The 23,933-nt window shown below is 27.9% G+C and overlaps 5 protein-coding genes across 5 annotated transcripts; all 5 read right to left on the reverse strand.

Annotated features, from left to right (window-relative positions):
- Nucleotides 1–857: 857 nt before the first annotated feature.
- On the reverse strand, nt 858–1,955 carry VNE69_11120 (uncharacterized protein; the record flags this gene model as incomplete). The annotated part of the gene is made up of 1 exon (XM_065475029.1): nt 858–1,955. The coding sequence occupies one exon, from the start codon at nt 1,953–1,955 to the stop codon at nt 858–860; it is 1,098 nt and encodes a 365-aa protein (XP_065331101.1).
- Nucleotides 1,956–6,620: 4,665 nt separating this feature from the next.
- Nucleotides 6,621–6,911, reverse strand: VNE69_11121 (uncharacterized protein; the record flags this gene model as incomplete). Its single annotated transcript, XM_065475030.1, has 1 exon — nt 6,621–6,911. The coding sequence occupies one exon, from the start codon at nt 6,909–6,911 to the stop codon at nt 6,621–6,623; it is 291 nt and encodes a 96-aa protein (XP_065331102.1).
- Nucleotides 6,912–14,319: 7,408 nt separating this feature from the next.
- Nucleotides 14,320–15,003, reverse strand: VNE69_11122 (putative SP-containing protein; the record flags this gene model as incomplete). The annotated part of the gene is made up of 1 exon (XM_065475031.1): nt 14,320–15,003. The coding sequence occupies one exon, from the start codon at nt 15,001–15,003 to the stop codon at nt 14,320–14,322; it is 684 nt and encodes a 227-aa protein (XP_065331103.1).
- A 3,228-nt stretch (nt 15,004–18,231) lies between these two features.
- Nucleotides 18,232–18,681, reverse strand: VNE69_11123 (putative SP-containing protein; the record flags this gene model as incomplete). Its single annotated transcript, XM_065475032.1, has 1 exon — nt 18,232–18,681. One exon carries the CDS (start codon nt 18,679–18,681, stop codon nt 18,232–18,234), a length of 450 nt encoding a protein of 149 aa, XP_065331104.1.
- Nucleotides 18,682–20,558: 1,877 nt separating this feature from the next.
- On the reverse strand, nt 20,559–21,035 carry VNE69_11124 (putative SP-containing protein; the record flags this gene model as incomplete). The annotated part of the gene is made up of 1 exon (XM_065475033.1): nt 20,559–21,035. The coding sequence occupies one exon, from the start codon at nt 21,033–21,035 to the stop codon at nt 20,559–20,561; it is 477 nt and encodes a 158-aa protein (XP_065331105.1).
- Nucleotides 21,036–23,933: the final 2,898 nt, after the last annotated feature.

Genomic DNA, 23,933 nt, shown 5'->3' on the forward strand with positions numbered 1-23,933 from the left:
TAATCCTCAGCAATAGCCAATTCAAAAAGAATATCTATGAGTTATAGAAATAAATGCTTTCTGTGTGATGGACCACAAGAAAATTTAGAACATTTTCTGTTAGAGTGCGTCTGTTTAACTGACATTAGAACATCCTTTGAAAATAAACTGCCCCTACTGACTTGTTCAAAAACAAATATCCGAGATAAAACCAAGCAACTCCTTGGTAATAAAATCGGACTAAAAAATAACCCAGATAAGATAAAAGAACTTTGTTGCACTATAGAGTTCTTAGATAGAATGGTTGTCTCTAGAAGAATTATATTTAATAACAAACTGAAGGAGATAACGAAACAAAATAATTAATATAGCTTAATTAAAAAAAATGAAAATCTAGAATTAGAAGAAAGAAGTGTTATATTATTAACAAAAAGACTTATATTTAATTATATTTGACCTGGGAGAGGCCGGGCATGATACTGATGCTGTATTGTTCAGCTGAACTGAGTCGTGTTCTTAAATGGTGTATTGAGCCAGGCGTTTTCGTTTTTCATCAGACCCATGAAAGTGGGTCTCTAGTCATATTATGACTAAGGATGTATCCTATGCGGACAAACTTTTCTCCTACAAGCGAGGCCGTTAAGGTATGCTGGCGTGTAAACGCGATTATTGATGTTTTTCTTATTGGTGGAGTTTTTGGTGGCTTAGTGGCTTTTCTTCGTTTTGCTGATTCTGTCTTTTTACAATAAACAATTTTATTTTTATTTTTAATGTATTTTTTAAGCTTTAGTTGATTTTTTTTATTTAGTATTGAATGTGCCAGCGTTGGTTTTCTACGGGATATAACTAAAAACACAATAATAAAATAATTTAATTCATCAATTTTCATAATTATTACTATCAATCAGGCTTTTATAATGTTGATTTATATAATACATAAGCTTGACTTTGTTATTACACTCTAAAATGGCATCCGTAATGCTCTTCTTAGCTTCTTGGTAATAATACATTATATCGTTTCTTGTATCGCTGGCGTAGTGTTTTACCACATAATTAGTGAAATAAATTATGCAGTCTGTTTTAAAAGATAATTCTGAAAATCCCAAAAATTTACGAGGATGTAATAGATATCTTTTTTCCTCTCCAACGAAGACAGTTATTTTTATGCAAGCACTGTCTATTTTTTCAATTAGATTAGAAACAAATATTTGTATTTCTTGGTCAGTAAAAAATTCTGAAACACAAGAGTAAAGATGAGCGTCAATAGGCGGCGTAGATAAATGAATTGTTGATGATTGTATATGAGAATTAGAAAGATTATTGTTTTTTAAAATATCTTCTTGAGATTTGATTTTTGAGTCATTTCCTTCAAATTTCCGTGTAATTTTTTCTTTTATATATATTTTCATGTTTTTCTCGTACAGTTCTTCGTTTCCTTTATAAAGTATGTAATTCGATATAACACACCATATTTTTTCATTAGTTTCTATTTCTTTATATCTTTCATGAAATTTTATAAACTTGCCGTATAAATAAGTGATAATTGGATCTTTATATAAATATTCTTTAACGGGACGAGTTCGTTTTTTAAGTATTATATCAGGCTCAATAATTTCAGTTTTTGGTGGTAATTTCGTATCGCTTGCTTTTCTTTTTCTTCTTACATTGTAAAGTGACTCTTCAAATGTTTTTATTTCATTATCATTTTCTGTAGAAAAATTTGGCTTGGTTTTAAAAAAATTTATAACTTTTCTAGTTGAATAAGGAAGAGGGCCTTGGAATACAAAAAAGTTATTTAGTGAACATTCAAGTTCTACTTGTTCATTTTCGCCTTCAAATGCTTCTATAAAGTCGTCTTCATAATCATATTCGTCCAATTTACTTCTTCTTCTTTTTTTCTCTGTTACAGTTTTTTTCAAATCTACTTCTGTAGATTTTAAAACATCAAAAGTAATTTCTTTAATAACTTTTCCCATTTAGAGGGGCTTAGAAAATTCTTCTTATATAAATAACGAATTTTTCTTTTTTCAATAAGCATTTTAAATATTAAACGAAATTTCAAATGAAATTTATTAAAACTAAGAAATTAAATTTACTTGATTTAGACATCATCTAATTATTCATTGTAGATTTATTTTTAATTTGCATCCTGTTTTACAATAAAGGTCGATAGTAGCTTTTAGAAAGCAATTTCAGTTTTCACAAATTCCAACATCCTAGTGAAAAAAGGCAAAATTCTTTGGCGTACGTTTCTGGTTCGAATCCCAGAGGCAAGATTTTTTTATTTTTATGATGCATTGGGAAAACACAGATTATGAAAATCTTTACGACAATAGGAAAATTGATCTAATGAAACTTGTGTGCATCCAGCCATAAGTATATAAAGCATCTAGTGTAGAAACGGAGCTTAAGACCAAAACAATATCGTCTTTTTGAGCTATGTATATCCAAACAATATTCTGGTACAGCGTAGTTGGGCTCACGGCCAGCACATTATTGGGTGGGATTCCAAACAAATGAAAAAACTAGACAACTAGAGCAATAGAAAGCGTATTGAACATATTTACAGGATTCCAGATCACGGCGATTGATAGGAATGAGAAGCCAGTTATCAACACAGCCCAATAAATATTTGGACGGAATATGAAGTAAGACCACGCGTTGGAAATAGATAATATTATTGACCTTTAAGCTAATACTATGAAGACTCTCTTCAACTTATTAAAACAATATTTTTGTATATTCGATTTAGAGACGCAGATAATAGTAAATACTTGATTTTAATACAATAATATTTCTCCTATATGTTTAGACCATGTCCTTTGGTATATTCGCGTGGAATCGCTCTAGATGCGATTTGAGGTATAGATCGAAATAAATTATCCTGATACCAAAGCCGCAATACATAATGGCTATTGCTCCCTAAATTTTTGGATGGGTTTTTTTAGTAAGAATCTTACAGTACCAGTTGTATAACGATCATACCTAACTCCTCGTATTTCTCATATAGAATTCTTTTTACCTATTATTTGCAAAAAAAGAAGAGCAGTATTTGATTATTATTTATAAATAGCACAACATAAAAACATCGATACTGTCTAAACATGAAACCATCTAGTAATTTGCAGACCTATTGCTATGTCGATGATATGTAACGATATTTTTTTCAATCCGAATGCAATAGGTATTTTAATTTTAATTACCACACTAAAATTTGCAAATTTATTTTTTCTTGGATTATATTTGTTACATCTCACATTATTTTTAATATTTCTTTTCAATTAAAATTTTTATTTATACAACAAAATTTAAGGCGACGAAAGATGATCATTACTAGTTGATATAAGACAGTAGAAAGTAAATTAAACACTATTTTCTGCCTTAGGTGTGGGCAAGACTCGTGAAAAGATATTAATAAAAAAGTAATTAACGTGTTATACGGAGGAATTTATATCATAAATATTTTTTACAATTATAAAGCTTTTTTGCTGGTCACAAAGCCGTCGATTTAATTATTATTGTATATCGTGACAATTTTTAGATTTAAATACTTTCTTTATGTTTCCATTTTTAATAATGTTGTAAGTAACATTTTTATGATTTATTATGCTTCTTTGAACATTTAATTGCTGCAATTGTCAACAAGTAAATAGGTATTTTATGAATTTTAATTTTGTCTTCATTATTTTAGCAATATTGTCAGTCATGTGGGTATTATAATGTGATTAATATATAAAAAATTCCTAATATTTTTTTTAATGGTTAAAATTATATGCTAAATTTTTTTAAGTTACAATCTATAGAACAATAACAAAATTAAGTAAAATTTTCCGTGCAAACGCAAACGTTTGACATTGTTTATTTAAATTATCTACATCGCAATAATTTAAGATCAACTGTTTATCAATGTACTTGCTTTTAGGACAATTATAAATCTCATAATTTTTAATTTCCCGATATACTCTTATGAATTAATGATAAAATTATATACTTACAAGACATTTATTGTAGATCAATAAATTGACTATTTCTATAGTTTCATATTACTTGTACTGTGCAAACAAAAACTTAAGAAGTAACATGCCTTTTTTCTTCACGTTTTATCGATTTAATATTTTAAGAACTCAAACGATTACAGGTTTAGACCAAAGTGCACTATAGGAATATTTTTTGAACTAGGTTTTTTGTGTTTATTTTCTTCCTTTATTTTTCAAAAAAAAAGGGGCAAAAAAAACCCTAGTTCAAAAAATATTCCTATGTTGCACTTTAGCCCAGGTTTAATCGTTGTGCAGTACATATCCTTCATCTAACCATCAGTACGATTAACGACTTCATAATAAGATCAAAATTAGAACATAGAGACGGCATGATGCAGAATGCTGAGTTTTTATAAATTCTAACTTGTGTATCGAGCTATCTTGTCATTTCTGTGTGATTTTTGAGACAATATCATTAATATTGGGGGTTGTCACTCACAGTATTCCCGCACATCATTTTTTATTGTAATGTCTCTTTCAATAATACTCGTAATTATATGTCTTCTACAATAAGTATCTTTTCGTTGCATAATTCTTACAATTATACAAGCCTTTACACAATAAGTGTTGTTGGCATTTTCTGTAACTAAAAAAGCCTTTAATAGCATATGTAGGCAAAATACAAAAATTTTACATTCTAACTAAATTAGACATTTTCATAACTCAAAATTGTATTAGCACATTATCAAGCTTCTTTTTGTATGTTTACGAATACTAGTACATGTTACCTGCGAACAAAAAACCATAAATGAGATTCAATACACAAAACATAAACAAGCTTATCCGCAAAAAAACTGAAAAAAAATAATACCAACGATGAAAAAACGTATTTAGTCTTCCTAGATAACAAAAAATGTGTAATAAGTACCATGTATATATTATTATGACTACAATGCTATAATATTCATCTAAAAAATACTAAAATCCTGGTTAATATGGCCAGCTATAAAAAACATTAAATCGTAAAATCGTTATTCAATAACTCATAACAATTTTTTTTTCTTCGTTCTTCGGGGCAATTTATATAATAAAGAAAGATGCCTTTTAAACAATTTTTAAGTATGCTCCATATCATAAAAAGCCACAGGCACATTGATAATCCCTTAAAAGCTGGATTTTTTCTCCAAAGTTTTATGTTTTAATTTCTACACAATAAGTGAAGTGAAAATTTTTACGTATAGTAAAGAAAAGAATAAATATAAAAAAAATTCCCATACCAACCTATCATATCAGAGAATTTTTGCAGAAAGATTCCAAAAAAACTCATAGATTTTTATCTTTTAGTATAGTAATGTAAAGATCGCCGCTTTGTTCATCGTCCGAACTATATCTTTAGTTGATGAGACATCGACAAAAAGGTAAACAATTAATATAGGACCTAAAAGCTGGTGTGTAATAAATTTCGAAAGCGTTTATACGGCCAATTTTCAGATTTTTATTACTAATTAATATATGATTAAAGGTATAAAAATTTATATTTATTCAAGCCTTTGAACATCGGCAGAGACCCCGAGGGGGATCTGGAACCAAGAACATAGTATAGGTAACTAGAAGGGGGTGACAAGATAGAATGCGCGGAAGTGGAATAAACCAAAGAAAACATAACAAAAAAGCTATAATAATTTTTTTTATATTTATTCAATTATATACACTACATCGATAATCCAACCAACAAGGTAAAAATGCTGGAAGCTAATAAAATTTTGCACCATACTAATTTTAATTCGTTAATGAACTCAAGCAAATGGATAAGCGGAATCACAAAAGCGATCTGTCTTTATAAATCCTGTGTTTTCATTTATTTACTATTCTTCGCCGCAGACAGAAATTTAAACTTTTGCAATACTTTCAGTCTCGCTGTTTACCGTATTGTAAAATAGTTATTAACATTTTTGTATATCACATTTTTTCTGCTTCTGTATAAGATATATTTCAATTAATGTTTTTATATTATTACTAACACGCACATAAGTCTTCCTTTTATTTTTTGATTCTGATTTTCCACCTAAATTAATGTACTAATCTGTTAATCAACCACACCAATCAACATATGTTTTACATCCACAGATCAAAAATAGCATACAATAATTTTTTAACTTCAAAGTTTATTTCTCCACCATGGTTTAGAAAAAATGTAAACTCAAGATAATTTTATTTAACAAAAAGACTATGTTATAAGAAACTTATTATTAATAACTTAAGAAACAGACATTAAAAAAAGCATCTTTTTATAAATGAGAGAGGTTAAAAGCAGACTTGTTAATGCAATTATCTACTATAATTTAACTTGTTTGCGACACGAGGGTTGTTTTGTTATAAATTATTCTATAATTTTTTTAGAATCTTCAAAATCAATAGAAAACATCAATTTTTTGTGATAGATAAGCGATCAAAAAAATTATTATTCATTTGGAACATTGTGTCAATTTTTTATTTTCAAATATGACAAACAAAAAATGTGATATGATTTTAGTAATATTTGTAACATTTGTTGACCATATTCTTAAATTTTATATACACATTAAACAAGCATATTATTGAAATTCTGTTATAAAAATGATGTTTACTTTAAAAACTTTGTATATTATACTTAATTTATTATGTTCATCCATTCAGTGTGTTCATATAATAATCTATCATTAATTGCATTTCTCTACCTCTTTCTACATCTCGTTGTTGATTGTCTAAATCCCTATTATCTTGATTTATATATATATGATTACTTAATGTTTTATCACCAAGGCGACGAATTATTAGCTGGAGATTATATTGAGGAAATTCTTGTGTACTCGTTTGATCGATTATTCGATTAATTCTATTGTTTTCTTTGTGATTTTTCTTTTTATTAATTGTATTTCCTCTCATTCCAAGACACAAAAGATAAAAAAGATTCATTGGGGTATTTTAGTGAGGGTATTTTACTATTTTTTTTTACTATAAATGCGATTTAAACATTGGTTTTATTAAAAACAAAAAACACGTTATTGTAAGACCAGCATGTCATATAAATAAAAAATTAACAACTACACTAGGAGATCTAGATTAATAACCATTTAAAATTAATCAATGAAAACAATCCATATTGACAATTTCTCCTAAAAATAATTTTATATTAAAAAAATTGAAAGTCATGAAAACTAGAAATTTCATTATTAGACAAAGGCTAATGTCTTTATTATCTGTCTGTAATTCATATTACCTAAAATCAACTTAATTTAGAAGCAATTGTTTACCAGAAAACAAATTTGTAACTAAATATTATCATGAGATAGTTAGTATAATTTTTTTAGTGCTTTAAACAGATATAAAAAAAATTGGATGAATATTTTAAAGAATATAATACATTTACAAACCTATTTAGAATTATCAATAAGAAATTGGATGGCATTCATTAAACAAACAAATTCCCTATGTATTCTAAGAAACGACATGGGGTAAACAATGCCATATAGTTCTAAATACTTTCTTGATTTTTGTACGTTTTTTGACTTGTATATTTTTACTTAACTTTAATATAATATACGTACAAGAAAAAATAGGTTATAATAGATGATAATATTATAAATTTTATCGACATGATTTAGATAATAGTTAAGGATTAAATATATTTTTTTTATTTCAATTTAGTATACAAAGAACAAAAAAGATTGTATGTAATGGAAATGTAAAAAATAAGAGATTTTAATATCATATTTAAGAGCACTCTTCATTGCTGTAAATCTTCGTTAATATTCGAAGAAAAAATCATAAAACATCAGGGGTTCATTTATACGTATTTATTATATTCTGCTGATAATTCCCTGACATCTATCAATACTTGTTGAGAATATAGATTTAATAAATTTCTTAACTTACAATTGTTTAATATGGTGGAGAATAAAATTATTGAACCCAAACAAAAACAAAAGAAGAGGTCGTAAGTTCCGTCGAAGCATGATACGTAAAAAAAAATGCAGTCTAGGTTAGAATGGGGATGGTTGGTTTTCTAACAGAAGAGAAGGTGATGGCTTGCATCAGTCGAAGACCCGGATAGGTGAAGACGTAAAGTAGCTATAAAGAGCTATGGAGAAAAGTATTGACTGTAATAAGATCTGGCATAAGAGTTGTCGAGATTGGGTGTAGTGGTAATCCCACTATTCACATTAAAGCTATCGTGGCAAGATAGTTGAACCAATGGTGTTCAAAAATCCAGAGAGATTTTAAAAGAGAAGAAAATCAAAAAGAAACTGTGTTATAGTCGAAGGATGAGATAGACGGAAAAAATTCGATTTCATTGTTGGGAAGACATGTGTAAAGAATAATCACATGCCCATAGACTACATGTATTAAAACAGGGAAAGAAAGTACCTCGAAGACCAATACTAGAAGGGATTGTAAGACGCGGTAGAGTAAAGCGCAGCCCATGGTCAGTTAACATAAAAATGCACTTTTATTTTGAGAGCCCAGTAGTAGGCGTAGAAATATGTAGATAATTTCATCGCCCAATTCTAAATTTATCGCGGGGATGTTAAGAATATAGATTTAATAAATTTAACCCTTAACTTACAATTGTCTTTAACAATACTGATAACTTTTTTTGTTTTTTTTGCATGACTTTGGATTAAGAAAAGTCATCAAACCCAGAATCTCGCCTGATACTTATAATTGCCATTTTTCCATGAAGATACTCGTAAAAGAAAGTATCTATTTAGATATAACTATTCCTATATGTCAAAAGGGTAGAATGACCTTTATACTGGCCTTCTCAACATGTTATAGGTACTAAATTAAAGTGGATGTGGCATTTCCGCTTTTGAATATCATGCGTAAAAAATAAACATTAGCCTTTTACAAACGATATAAGATCTTGTGAGCTATAGTTATTCCAATCATGATGCATAAAACACTTTTTTTAAATAAATATTTTATTGTGACATAAAGTGTTCACGAACATAAAGAAATACATTTGTATCTAGCATTTATACAACTATTATCGACGAGTAATAATATCATTATCTATGTAAGGTTCAAAATTTAATTCTTACACTACTTAACCTCAACAGAACGTAAGTTTAGTGTCATTTTTAGCACTATAATAATTATTGAATGTATATCTTCACGCTGATATCAAAAATCTGCTATATAGTAGAAGATCTAAAAACTATACCTTACCAACTTTTGTTTATTAAAATGTCACTTGTTTGGTTATTTCATACAAAGTAACTCTAAAAGTATACTACTTGAACTCATACAGCGTTTAAGTAAATTAGTTTTGAATTGAAACCTGCTAAACAAGAGCAACGGTCGAGCAAAAAAGCACGCAGGCTATCAAGTTCTTAATATAAAAAGCATTATTAAAAAAAACCACATTCTCAAAGTACATTATCTTTATAGTATTTCCAATTTGGCCATCTCACGTAGATCCTATCTAACTTCTAAGAGCATTTTTTTGAATAAACCAACAATGCTTGTACTATAAAGATAAAAGTAAAAAAGTATTAAACAATATAAAACATCCTTGCAGTCTGTAATTTCCCTGTAAATTTTATGTATCCATTTTGTGTATCATAACATGGTGTATTTTTCGAAAGGCCAACAATCCTCGAGGTATATGATTTTCTATAATTTAAATATCTTAAATCTTCTAATACTTTTGCGGCTGATCTTCTTAAGGAAAACATGTCGAAAAAATATTAACGATACAATAGTAAAAGTTGTACTTCATTAAAAAAAACTATAGAATATTTAAAGGTGGAAAAAGGCATAATTTACGATTATAAAACGGATTGTATAAAATAATATAGTAAATTTAATCCATGTATGTTGATATAGACACTATGTTGTACAAAAATTAGTATTTGTTTTTGGTTTTATACCATAAAATTTAGGCATTGTTTTAGTAAAAATACAAAAAAATAAAATCAAACCGCTATTTAGCAGATGCGTAAATTAAAAAGAAACATTAAAACCTATCGTTTAGCACTTAGTTTTCATTGTCATAAAACAAATATTTTGGCCTCTTGTATATTCTTTAGCCCACATTCTCGAAATCTTTAATAAAAGAGTCGGATCGAGTTTTTTATCAACAGTATGTTTGTTTTCCTTTGAGACGACAGTGTTTTTTCTCTTTCTGTTTCTTTCGTGGCAACTATATTTTTTGGATTATCTTCATTCGTCAAATTTTGATCGGGTCCCTGATTTGTATTGGTATTTTCAGTATTGATATCTGAAGGTCCTATATAATGCCATTCGTCTAAGTGTTTAGAAACATTTCCCTCTAATAATATATTTCTTCATCCTTCTTATTAAAAAATTCTAATCTCGCACAAATATTTTAGGATTTAGATTGAAATATTTGCGTATGTTCCCAAGTAAGATGTTCTTGCTGAAAATGACGAGAAAGTTTATTAAGAAAAAATTTCTGGTGGTATCTTAAATCAAAGAAACATTTATGATACTCTATACAATTAATAAATTCATTGTAAAATTCTTTATTATTGATCGCACATGCTAATTTTCTTATTTTTCCGATCTAGCACATCAAGATCATCCAAAGAAACGCTATTGTCGGGAAAATCTTTCATAACTTCATATAAAGAACAACCATCTGTATAAATTTTCGATAATAATTCTAAATCTTTAGAGAGAACCATTTGATGTTTAAAATAAACTTCTTCTGCTAAAAATCGAATACAAAGTTCACAAATTTCAATATTATACTTCAAAAATAATAATATTTTGCAATATCCAAAATAAAAGAATAATAACATCTGTCAGAACATGTGTTATCATCAATTACAAAATATAAAGCGAAATTAATATAAGCCAGCAATACACGAATACATGATTTATCAATACAATTAAAATTGTTAAGATAGATTTTACAGTATTATATGAGGAAATACGATGTTTTTGGATTCATAAAAATAATTTAATGACATATTATAATGCAAATATCAAAATTAAACCCACATTTAGAAAAAAAGAAATTTAATTAGATTTATTTATACTAAATAATCCATTGAAAAATACAAAAGTATGATTACCCCTGCTGACCTTGTAATGAATAATTTTCAATCTAAAAATTAAGAATTGAATAAAATTTAAATTATATTAACATCATTACTATAGGGGGTTTCTTAGAGACCTTTTCAACAGTGCCGTAATTTTAAAAAGTGATCAATAGAGTTGTATTCGTATATTTTCGTCATTTTGGTCAAAAAATTTTTTTCTTTTACAAAAAACATCTGGTTTTTAATTGTACTTGATAAAAAACACAAAGTATTACAACCAGGATACCATGCATAAGAAATCAATTCAAAGAGATCTTTGAATATAGTACAGTTCGTATAAAAATCAAAAAGTACAAAAGAAATTTCCTTGCATTAACTGCAAGGAAATGCGGTACCAATTTAAGTTGAGATCTTGTTTCAACCTTTCAAAATTAAGAGAAATTTAGACAAACATAAATAACAAAAACACTCTCTGACTTAGTTTAATTATATGAATAACTTAGCGAGCGTGAGTTCATATATTCTATCTTACAAATTACTTTATTTCATAATTTAATTTGCTAATACATAAAATTTCATTTTCTATCATAATTTTTATTTACGAATGTCCAGAATATGTATATTTATACAACTAAAATTAAATAAGAAACTAGAAAGTTTGCCCTATAATTTTCTTCAAAAAGTCTATTTATATCGTATAACATAATATTTCTAGCATTTTTTGTCGGCTCCAAAAGTAATATTTTATGAAACTCGTCGTATCCTGACTAAAATTAAGTAGTATATTTACGTTTAATATATGCGTAACCTACCGTACATACTCTTCTTATAACGACAATTGTTTTTTAGCTCTTCCAAGTTTTTGTGTTTGTAAGTATTAACTTTCAAAAGCAAGACGTGGGGCTATTTACTTTTCGCGTATTATTTGTAAATTGTACACAGTAATAAATTTCGATATCTATTTTGCTTTTTTCGTTCTAGAACATCTAATCGTATAAGTTAAGAATAACTTATTATAATGCATGAAACAAGCTAATGGGGATGTACATACTTTATTAAAATTTTAATGTATCAACATGTGCAAATTGCAAGTATAACATCAAAGCATCATTTTGGTCTCAAAAATGGTTTCGTTTGTTATGATGCTTCCATTTAAATCTTATAATGAATACAAAATAAAAATATTGAAATAGTTTTCTTTGGTCTTATTGTTTATTGATCTTAGGGATGCCGCTAAAATTTATTGATGAAATTCGAAATATTTCTCAAATGCTTATCGCCTTGCACAACATTTGATTTTTTTATAATTATAAAATGGACTATATGGGTTTAATTTTTATATGAATATTTAGATTTAGGATTAATTATTCAATAGCGCTTTTCAATTTGGATTTTATATTTTTTTAAATCGCTGTTGTTCTTAGAATTTAAAATCTAAACTGTGATGCATAAATATGTAGCAATAAAAACGTTTATAAAAAAAACCTTTCTTTATAATTTATCTATATTTAAAAATCAATTAAAAAGAGATTTTTATTATAAGCTTTATTATACAATTTCATTTTTACGGAAACAAAAGAAAAACGACATTTTTGACAATTTAATATAGGTTTATACATCAAAAATTTAAAAAATATAAATAAGAGTAAAGTATCAATTAAGACAGCAAATGGTGTAACCCGCAACAAAGTTTATTTTAATAGACAATGATGTATTAACATCGTAGTTGTGACAGCTAATTTTGAATAAAAATGTCATTTACAAGATCATATAAAATTTTTTTTAGCCCTGTGGCACAAGGCGATGCTTCCATTGAGCAATGGCTGGGTTCGATTCCCAGGGCACCAAAATTTTTTCTGTTTTCTATGATGCAGTTGGAACAACTCAGATGATGAAAATATCCACGATAATCATTAAGTTGATTCAATGAAACTTGTGTGTGTCCAGCCACGGGGGGATTATCGTCTAGTGTAGAAACGCACTAAAAAGCCAAAAAACAGTATCACCCTTGTGGTGACTTAATGATACATAAAAGTATCTAGTGGGTACGGCCTAGTTGAAGCCTATGGCTTGTGCACTCTAGAGTGGGATCCTAGAGCTAACTAAGAGAGAAGAAGAAGTGGGGCAATAGAAGGTCTCGTGAACCCTATCCTACAAGATTCTGTAACGCGGTGGCAGAAAATAGTGGGAGACTGGTGGTCAACTCAGCCCAATAAAAATGCCGGGCTGATGATATGGTCGTGTAAGGAGCCGTGTGTGTAATACAGATGATTGTAGGGACCTTTAAGTCAGTACGATGATGTCTCTCCTCGGGTTATAGATAACCATGCCCGTTAAGCATATCCGCTGTGAGGTCACTCTGGACGCGATTTGAGGTATAAATGGAAAGTATTCTTTTGGAGCCAAAGTCCAATGGATACGGCGGAGCTTGCTGCACCGGCAAGTTGCATGGAGGGAGTTTTAGTGAGTAAGAATCTCACAGTACCAGTTGGATGAGGATCACACCCAAATCCCTCTGGTCCTTAAGTAAGGTTTCTCTCTACCTCTTACATGCAAGGAAAAAAAAAATATAAATTTTTCGCGAAATTATACTTACATCTTTATATTACAATATAACTTCTGTTTACATATGGCTATTTACATAATTCATAACGTTGCTTTAAAAAATTTAAATATATTATTCTAGATTTACGGCTGATATATAGACCATGTTGAAATTTCTCAATTTAGGGGTTTTAATAGGAAAAAAATCCAAACAAATTTGGACTTATCGATGAAGGGTGTTTGTATATATTAATAGTATGCAATACACTTTTAAAAAAGTTTTATAAAAGTCTTACTGTTCTTGTTAAGTACGATTAAATTGTTTCAAAGAGGTATATTCTCATTAATAATGGGTACTATTATAAATTTATTAAGAAAAGATATTTTAGTAATTTGTTATACGACGAAAAAGGCTAGCATAAAAAATTGGTGCAAAAAATGTTATTTTTTATAAAATTATATCTAATGTTCCTATACTTTTGCTATTTTTGTGAAATATAAAAAATTGTATTATTTAGGATAAAAATTTCAAATTTTTTTTTAATATTGGTTTTATATCTAATAAATTAAAAAAATTTATACATAAGAAATCTATTTCATTGACCCAAAATTTTCATAAATGAATTACTATTATCTTTCGATAAATATATTGTAAAAATGTTAACAAAACAAGAAAGAAAAAATATAGAACGACGTATAGAAGATAAATATAACTTGAGAAAAAAAGCACATTTTAATTTTTATTACATCTTATCCCAATCTTGGTGTTAATGGAATATATGTAGCACTCTTATTGTGTATTTGAGACATAGAAAATACGGTGTTAATATTTTGTCGTTGATTTTGTATCTTGTTAGTATATTTAGTATTCTAATAATATAATAATAATCTTCGATATCAAACACTTTCGAAACTTTAAAACTCTCATTTGGATCCATCTGAATATCTATAAAAAATGAAACAATCGCCTCAAGTTTCTCCATATCGATTTTTCTGTTTTTAAAATTATAACATAGGATCGTTTTGTATAATTTTTTAGATTGTCTAGCAAGAGAAATAACTAAATCATTACAAGCTTTATATTTACCTTTTTTCTTTATAAAAAAAACAATATCGTTTAATATATTAGAAAATATCTTGAAGCTCAAGTCTTTTCTTGTAATTTCATAAGTTTGCAATGTAGTGCCGGATTTGGGCCAATTAAAGCCACTTTTTATTGGAAATTTCAGATTGTCTAAAAGTAAATTCCAAAAAATTTCTGTTATTCCATTCGCTTCATTTATATCAAATCTGTGATAGATATAAAGAGGATTTTCCAAATAAAGTAATTCATTGCATTTTTCAAAGTCCGAATAAATTTCTCTACCTTCTTTGGTTAAAAACTTCGTATTTAATCCAGAACCAACGACTTTTTGTACATTTAAAATGGTTAATACGAAAACTAGAAACATATTATGGGTTGATAATTGAAATATGATTTATATAAATTTTAATTAGCTAGATGATCGGGAACTAATTTATCATAAAACGAAAATGCTTGGTGTTTTTGTACTAGTTCAAATGTAAATACATGATGAATGTCATTTTTTATTTATTTAAGTAAATTTAAACAAATGCGGGTTTACAGCATCTGTTTGTTACACCAATGCTAATATGAGCCAAATATATATATAAAATAAAAATAGGTCATAATAAAAAAAGGGAAATCAATCATTTCCCCGTTTGGGCACTAGCCGACAGGTATTATGATAGTCATAGTTACTTCTCATAAAAGAAATTTATAAAAAAATAATACAACAACTTGTTCATTTATAAGATGATTTGTTTTTTTTTCATTCAATAAAATTTAATGTAAACACTCTTTTTATGAATTAAACTATAACTATGGCCGGCATGTTTTACCTTTCAGTATTTCATGACACCTTTAAGTGTTTTCATAAAACTATAATTATACTGTGACAAACGTATAACTATATTGTATTCATATATATTTTAGGCAAAATCGCCTTAAAATTTAACAGTAGATAATGTTTTTTTGAAAAACATATATACATTAGATTTTACGGCCAACTGGAAACACCAAATTATTTTATTTTTTATCTTATAACGTATTATGGCGTAAAATGGTTTATATTTTTATATGCATCGCGTTGCAGAAATTTTAGAGCAATCGAGGATTATTTTTAGCTTAAATTTAATATTTAAAGATTTTTTAGTATTTAAAAAAAATTTAACGCGAGTGGGAAAAATGAAAAATTCATTTTTTTTGATTAAAGAATGATCTAAAATCTACACGAGACAAAAAATGGTGAGTGAAGGGATTAGATTGCATAAAAATGTCGAGTATGTGAATATTGTAGACGTGGAGTAGTTCCAAATATTATTTCATCGTAAATATAAATCAAAATGCAAAAATGAACATATTTTAAATGTGTTAATTTAATTAGGGTATGCTTAGTGTAGTTTATACTTCTAATTTAACAAGGATATGTTACGCGTTAGCGTCTCCTGCTGAAGGTAGTTTCCGGCACCATAGTCCTTCCACATTGGCTTCGTCTCCTCATCTTCGGTAGTCCAGAGAAATGCTTTCTAGTGTCTTCTTTAGCGTGATCATCTGGGTGTACGCTTCTACATTCTTGAGAATTTCAAGTCTTGTGAATAAGATTTGTGACATATTTTTATATATAATTTATAAAATTACATTAACTAAAATATAAATATTAATTTTTTACGCAAAAATAGTTAAAGGAGAACCCCACCCAGGGTTCAAAAAATTATAGGCCGACTCCTCTTCTAACATAGCTTGTAAATTTTTTTTACTCAAACTTAAAACTCGACTTTTTTCATTGCAAGTAAAAGGTAAAAAGAATTTTTTCATAGATACCGATAGAATTCAAGTGTGGTTTTTTTTTATTTAGTTATTTGAGATTCTCACTCACTAAAACTCCAAATATTTTGCATGTGTTGCAAGCTCCGCCGTATCCATTGGACTTTAGCACAAGGTATTTCTTTTCATTCATACATCAATTCGATTCTACGGACCTCACAGATGGTATCTCTAATGGACAAATTTTATAACTCCTGGAGAGACTTCATCATACTATCTCAAAGGTTCCTAAAATCATCTACATTTAACGCACGGCCAATTAAAGTGTCACATTGCTTGCCCGTATTTTATTGGATTGCGTTGACCGCTAATGCTCACTAATTTCGGACACCATGTTACATAACCTCTCAGGATGGAGTCCACGATACCTTTTATTCTCTGCCATAATGTGTCTCCCGGTTGGCTCTGAATCACATCTAGGGTGCGCCAGCCATGTGGCTATATTTAACTGTACTTAGTAGATGTTATATGCTTAAATATGTTATCACGAGGATGATGCTGTTTTTTCGGCCTTTTATTGTATATTTACCTAGACGTTTTCTCACTATAATTTGAAGCACAGAAGTTTCAATGAATCATCTTGACAATTATTGTAGACATTTTCATCATCTAAGTTGTTTTAACTGCATCTTAAAAAGTAGAAACATTTTGGTCTATTGAGATTCGAACCTAGCAATGCTCAACGAAAGCTCTGCCTTCGACTATTAAGCCAAAGGTATATCACATGAACAATGAGCTTCGCATACTTATCTGACTTTGGATCCTAAGAATTGTAAACTCTATGTATTCCCTATTGCGTCCATAAAGTTTCACAGCTGTTATAATCATTCGACATGGTTTATATATTTCCAGATGAGACATCTACGTATTATCACAAAAATTCTACTATTTCTAAATCTAAGACATGCCTTTACGCTTATTACTACAAACACGATATTTTATAAGTTGCGTTATATTTTGTCTATTACATGTTCCGCCACGTTTAAAATTTTGCGCGAAACATTCATGCTTTGATTCGCCTAATCGTACGCCCTAGCTTTTATACCTCTCAATTTTACAATTTTAAATTTTTTATTCATTTAATCTTATCATAAAATAAGTAGTATCGATACCACCTCTTAGTTGATATAAGGTGGCTTCAATACTAAACTACAAACTACCAGTGGCTAATAGAGATTACTTCGAGACACTTAATAGCGATTATCTTAAATAACTTTACCAATATATATGATTTTAAAGGCTTAATTACATAAATTATTCAGCTAGTCACAATCTAATCTGTACTTATGTTTAACGAAATATCTGTGTCTAAAAAGAACGAAATACACGAGTATACTTTAATAACACCAAGCGACTTTAAATCAGAACAAGACTAAAACATTCAATTTTATAAAGCATAACAATTTTGAAAAATTACAACATGTTTTTATTTTATTGCACCTACATAAAGCTATTAATGTCCTTTCTACAAAATAATAACCTAATCCACGATCATTTAACACAAAAAAAAGTAACAGCCAACACTTATATTCAGTTTTCAACAAATTTTAATAATATTTTTATATAATATTTTTTTTTGCAATATATAACTATTTTAAATTGAACATATTTAACTTTTTAATTCATCAAAAATTCCAAACAACCTCTTAAAAGATTTTAAAAAATTATAAGAGAACTAGAGAGCATAAAAAATATATAAGGACGAGATAAAAATCTCATTGAAGCAGCTAATTTTTCTCTTATTAATAACGATGATATATCTTAAAAAATTGTCTTCATAAAAAATTTTAAGTTATAGAATAGTCTCTGCTGTTTCTTCCGTAAGTTGATAACTAAGACCATTAGATTCATCATATAAAAAACGAACATTTATAAAACGCGTGGTATTTTCTGTTATTACCGAAACAATTCCCTCATTTTCTAGATTTTCGCCAATTTGAATATTATTCTCAGAATTGTCTTGATTTTCAATCAACTGAATGTCCAAGTCAAGATTTTCCTCTGTTCGAATATTTAAATCATCATTTTCATTTGTCCTCGTAGTAAGGACTTCATTTTCTTCTGTATGAGAAGTCAACTGATCGTTTTCATTTGTTTGAATACTTCTAATAAAAGGTATTAAAATGTCTATAATTGCTTGAATAGGAATATCAATTGTGTGTTGTTTCACTCTTTCCTCTTCATGTTTAATGATATTTCCTATATTTCCTTTTATTATTCTCAAAATTAGCAAAAAGAGCATGGGCTTGCTCATTTTTTATTTTTATACTTTAATTTATCATTTTAAGATTAACTTTATTTTTCAATATTGTATAGATCATTGTCAGATCTAAGTAATTAAATAAAAAATCAGTTTTATAATTTAAAAAACCAGAAATGTTACTAATATTCCAAGGTTTTTGCAAGAAAAATTCATATGCAAAAATTTAAAGGCTCAATTTTTTCCACTTATAGCAGATGCTGTTCTTTGTGCAGACAATCCATTTTTGTTAAACAAAAGGGAAAAGAAAGGAAATATTTGTCGATTGCGAGAAAACAAAATTGAGGATAAATAATAGAGCTAGAAAGGCCATAACCCTCATGTAGTCAGACGTCGTAAATTGCAAACCATAAAAGTTTTTTGTACAAAAAACTACCTAAGTTTGATGCTAGGAATTAGTCCTATTCGATTTTAAAGTACAAAAAACATTTCTTTTTGTTATTCAGAAGTTGAATCTTTTTTCTAGAAAAAACGAATTTTAAAAAAATAACAAGATAAATACAAAAACAAATACGCAGATCATCTCAATGTTCAGAACGAAGAAAAAAAAAATCTACTGCTAACAAAATAATAGATTGTCAACAAAAAATGATGCCATATGTAGAATTCCAATAGTAATAACAAGAGAGAATTTATAAATGTAAAAAAATACAGTAGAAAAAATATTTTCGTGATTTAGTAAAAATAGGTCGGCTTCGCTGTTAACTATTAATACTATTAGAAGAACTTTTCTATAGTTCAAATCTTTTAAAAAAGTAACTACATATTTATGTAATCTTTTAATTAAAGCTATATTTTTTAAACATTGCAAGATGAAACAACTATTTTACTATTATTAGCTAATAATGTTCAATATATTACAACATTATATCTGTTAGTTTAAGCCATGATTACAACAGGTTTTTGAACGAAATAAATCCCAAATACACTTGATGAATGTTCTGTATAAATAAAATATTCAAGTTGTAAAAATTTTAATTTTAGGATAGAAAAATGAAAACTAGAAACTACTGTATTATATAAAAATTTTATTTTTTACTTTTTTTTGTGAATTTTATTTACTTAACTAACTAATGGGCTTATTATGGTGAAAAAACTTTAAATAATAGTCTAATATTTGAATCTGATATTTATAAGTGCGTATACTATTATTCTATACATTTAAATTGTTATTTAAAAAATTAGTTCTAAAAAATGAATCGTTCGATTCATTTTTGAACTTATTTATACTTCCCACAAAAATTCCAGCACATATAGTCATCAAAAAATCCGTGATTTTTGTCAAAATTAGAATTTAAAAAAATATGCAGTTTTCTTTTAAAAGTTCATAAAAGATTTTTATGCATATTTATTTCACTTATGCTAAAATTTGATTTCTACTGCTTTAAAATTACATTTCTTTCCTTTCTTTTTAGACCAAAAATTGTAAATCAAAATAAACTGCAATTTTTATTCAATTCGATCGTTTAAAACGGGGAAGCGTGCGCTATAAGAAAAACTAAATCAAAATGTAAAATTTGATAGTTTTTTTCGGTACATAAAGTCATTATACTTTTTTGGCTGGTTGTAAAATGATATAACCGAACTTGCAATTTAGTATATATTTTCATACTATTATTATTATTATTTTTTTAAGGGCTGTGAAGATCTTCAGTTACGAAAAATACTTCATTTTAATATGTTATTTTAACTATAAAATTAAAATGAGGTTAGACATAAAATATCTCACTGTTTAATGAACAAAAGGATGTTGAAAAGACGTTTATGGTGTTTAGTAAAAGCTTCAATCTATCAAGCCATTTTAGTCTGCCATAAAACAAAATATATAGATAAAATGTAGCTAATATTAAATAGTTTATTTAATTAGAAGTCTCGTTTGTTTCTTGTATTAGTTGATAACTAAGCCCATTAAGCCCGTCCTCTACAATACGAATAACAGCACGTGTATTGTCACCTGTTGTTATTTCAACATGTCCATCAATTCCTGAATTTTCACCAAGCAAAAAATCCAATCCAGTATTTCTGCCGGTCTGACCACTAGCAAGAAAATTAACAAAACTTTCTTCAGTAAAATTTGCTGATCCACTAGATTCACCAGTCTGATTATTGGGATCAACAGTATCACCTGTATGATCATTCTGTAAAGTATTTTCGTTATTTTGAATAGTAAGTCCATTATTTTCTGTAGTTTGAAGAGCCAGCTCCTCCTGTCTAAGCCTGATTATTGGTTCTGGAACTGGAATATTAACTGTACTGCGCGTGACTCGTCCTGCCTCACATTTATCTGTTATCTCTAGTTCTCCTCTTATTATGTTTAATAAAAACAACATGTTCATGGGGTGAAAAAGATTTTTTTCTATAGTTTTAAATTCAAAAATAATTTTATTTTTCAAATTGTTGTGCCAAAACTGTTATTAGAAAACATAAGTTTTTTATTTACTCGATTTATACACCAAACGTCAAATACCGTTTATTAAATAATTGAATGACATTTGCCATCTCGGACTTTCAACATATTTTTTTTTTAAAATTTGGGCTAAAGTTAGCTTTAGGACGCAAATTTCGATATAGGGTTTTTTTGTTTTTTTTTGCCCCTTTTTTAAAAAAATGGAAGAAAGAAAATGTGGAGGAAGGAACAAAAATTAAAATTAGAACAATAAATTTAATTATGCATCGAAAAAGAATTAAAGGAATTTCTCTGGAGCATATACCTAAGTAAATAAAGTTTAGCGCTGTTTTGGGGCCTGTTTCTGTTAGGTATAGAATTTTTGAGTGAACGCCAATTACCTTCAATGGTATTAGTGTGTACTCCAGTATTTGGATCTCGAAAGTTTAATGAGTGGTTTACCATATAATGTTTTTTAAATAAGGTGCCCAAAGAATGATAAGCCTTCACATATCACTATGTATAGTGCTTTTTGCATCAACGAATTTCAATAAGAGATCTGTAAGAGTTTTTTTATCTCTTTTCTTAATATATAGAACCACAATCTTACGTTCGATAGTACGTTCTATCATGCCGAAACACCAAAACCCCTCACTAATTTTCCTCTGTTATATTTATTTTTTCCGATTTTAGTTTCATCAATTTCAACAATGATATTTTCTCCTACTATCTTGTTTAAAGGTGATAAATATTTATCATAGAGATTTAATTTCTTTAATTTTTTAAGTAAAAAAGATATCGAAGGTTTTGAACAACAGAGAATTTGGCAAATAAATTTACGAGAATAGCCAAGAATCCACAAATTTAGTACCTGCAAAATTGTGATATGATCGAGTTTGGAGTTTTCAAAGAAAGTATTCGTCCATCGATGTTTGCTTCTTACAATCTTTCCAGGTACAAAATAAAACACAAATTTGTTTTCTCGTGAATCTCATTCTATTATCACACACACTGCAAATCTGATCTTGTCTTTTAGTAATTAGATTTTTATACACTATTTCTAATTCTGCTCTTGTCATTATTCTTTCTTCCATTTTTTTAAAAAAGGGGCAAAAAAAACAAAAAAACCCTATATCGAAATTTGCGTCCTAAAGCTAACTTTAGCCAAAATTTGTACCGTGTAAATTATTTTCTTCTTTAGTTCTTGTTTATGAGATGTAGATGTATTTGTGTTTTCGATTTACTAATTTTCTCATTTTTATAATGTCGCATTCGATGATGTTTTTTTTGTACCTGCATCAGTTTTGGTTATAGAAATTTTATTAGCAGATTGTCTTTGTTTTTTTTTGATTTTAACAAAAGGTATATTCTATGGTTTAAGATTATTATATTTTTCAATATTTAAACCACATGTCCCATTGAAAGCTGCATTACTTTTTCTTCTTGCTTTGATCTATTTCTTGATTTTTTATAGTGATCTCTTTGATATTTTTAGGTATCTAGTTTAAACAACTGATATATTTTTTGGATACATTATCGTTTGAAACCCGCTTTGAAAATTTAAAAAAAAGAGAAAAAAATGACTTAACGATTTAAATTAAATAATGAAAGAAGACGTTTTATCCGTTGATTTTGGGGATTTGGAAAGCTCAGAGGAACTGTTGAAAGATACTCACAGTGTTTTTCCTGTTATTTCTATGTCTAGATCATATAATTCTTATAAAAATGAGCCAAAACTACTTAAATTATTTGGTATTGTGGCTGAGAATCCCTAGGGGCTACAGCATTGATGGAGTGATTCACAGTACTGTGCTCGATCTCTTTGCCTGTCAAATGTAGCCTCATATGCTATCCATTGATTAGTGATAATAATAGAAACAGGTTATACATTATCTTGTATTACCTTAAGGAAATAGCAGTATTTCTACTAGTTACAGAAACGAGCAAGGCGCACGCCGATTCAGCACTAAATGTTTCCAAAATAAACCTTTCATTTATTTCCATGTTCAAATTCATTTCATCACGAAAAAGTTTATCTGCCTAAAAACCATCTTTTTTTAATTTTGCCATTTTTTAAAAGGGGTCTTTTAAATTTATAAAGCGGGTTTTAAACTGTCATGTACCATTTTTTGTTTAGCTAGTTAGAAAATTTTACCTCCAATACATAAACATTTAATATTTTTAAAGCTTAAATCATCCCATATACCCTTACTATCAAGAGTGTATCTTTAGTAGCTGCCCGAAACAACGTAAAGTCTCCCATGTCTAAATATTATTTCAAAACAAAATTTACATTTTTTTCGCCCGTAAAAAATTCATTTATCATATTATACACTATCAGTAAACTTTTTACGATACTTTGTATCTCTAATCCCATGATCAATTTAACTAATAATACGATTTTTTTATGTTTCCTAAATCCAAAAGTCGATTGCCATAAGCCAATTTTAAAATCATATAAGTATTGAGCGATATGGTAATTTAATTATACATGCAATATACATCAAAGTTGAAAAAAAATTATCGGCTACAAAAAAAAACCTATTTACCATTGCTAATATTTTTTTTTAAATTTATAAGTAATATCAAGTGACAATATAAAAAGAAAATACAATAATATTTTTGCAACATGGGACCGTAAAATACCATAATTTTGTTATAAAAATTAATATAACTCAATATGATAGCCAAAATATCAGTAATTATATATTAAGCAAAATTTCAACTAAAAGACAAATAAATAAAAATAATAAAAAATAAATATGCTTGAATAAACTTTACAGTAACATTGAAATTACAAAGCCAACAATTGCTCAAAATTGTATCATTACGCTTTAAGACAATATAT

Source organism: Vairimorpha necatrix, chromosome 11, assembly GCF_036630325.1.
Source record: "Vairimorpha necatrix chromosome 11, complete sequence".
NCBI classification, from domain to species: domain Eukaryota; kingdom Fungi; phylum Microsporidia; family Nosematidae; genus Vairimorpha; species Vairimorpha necatrix.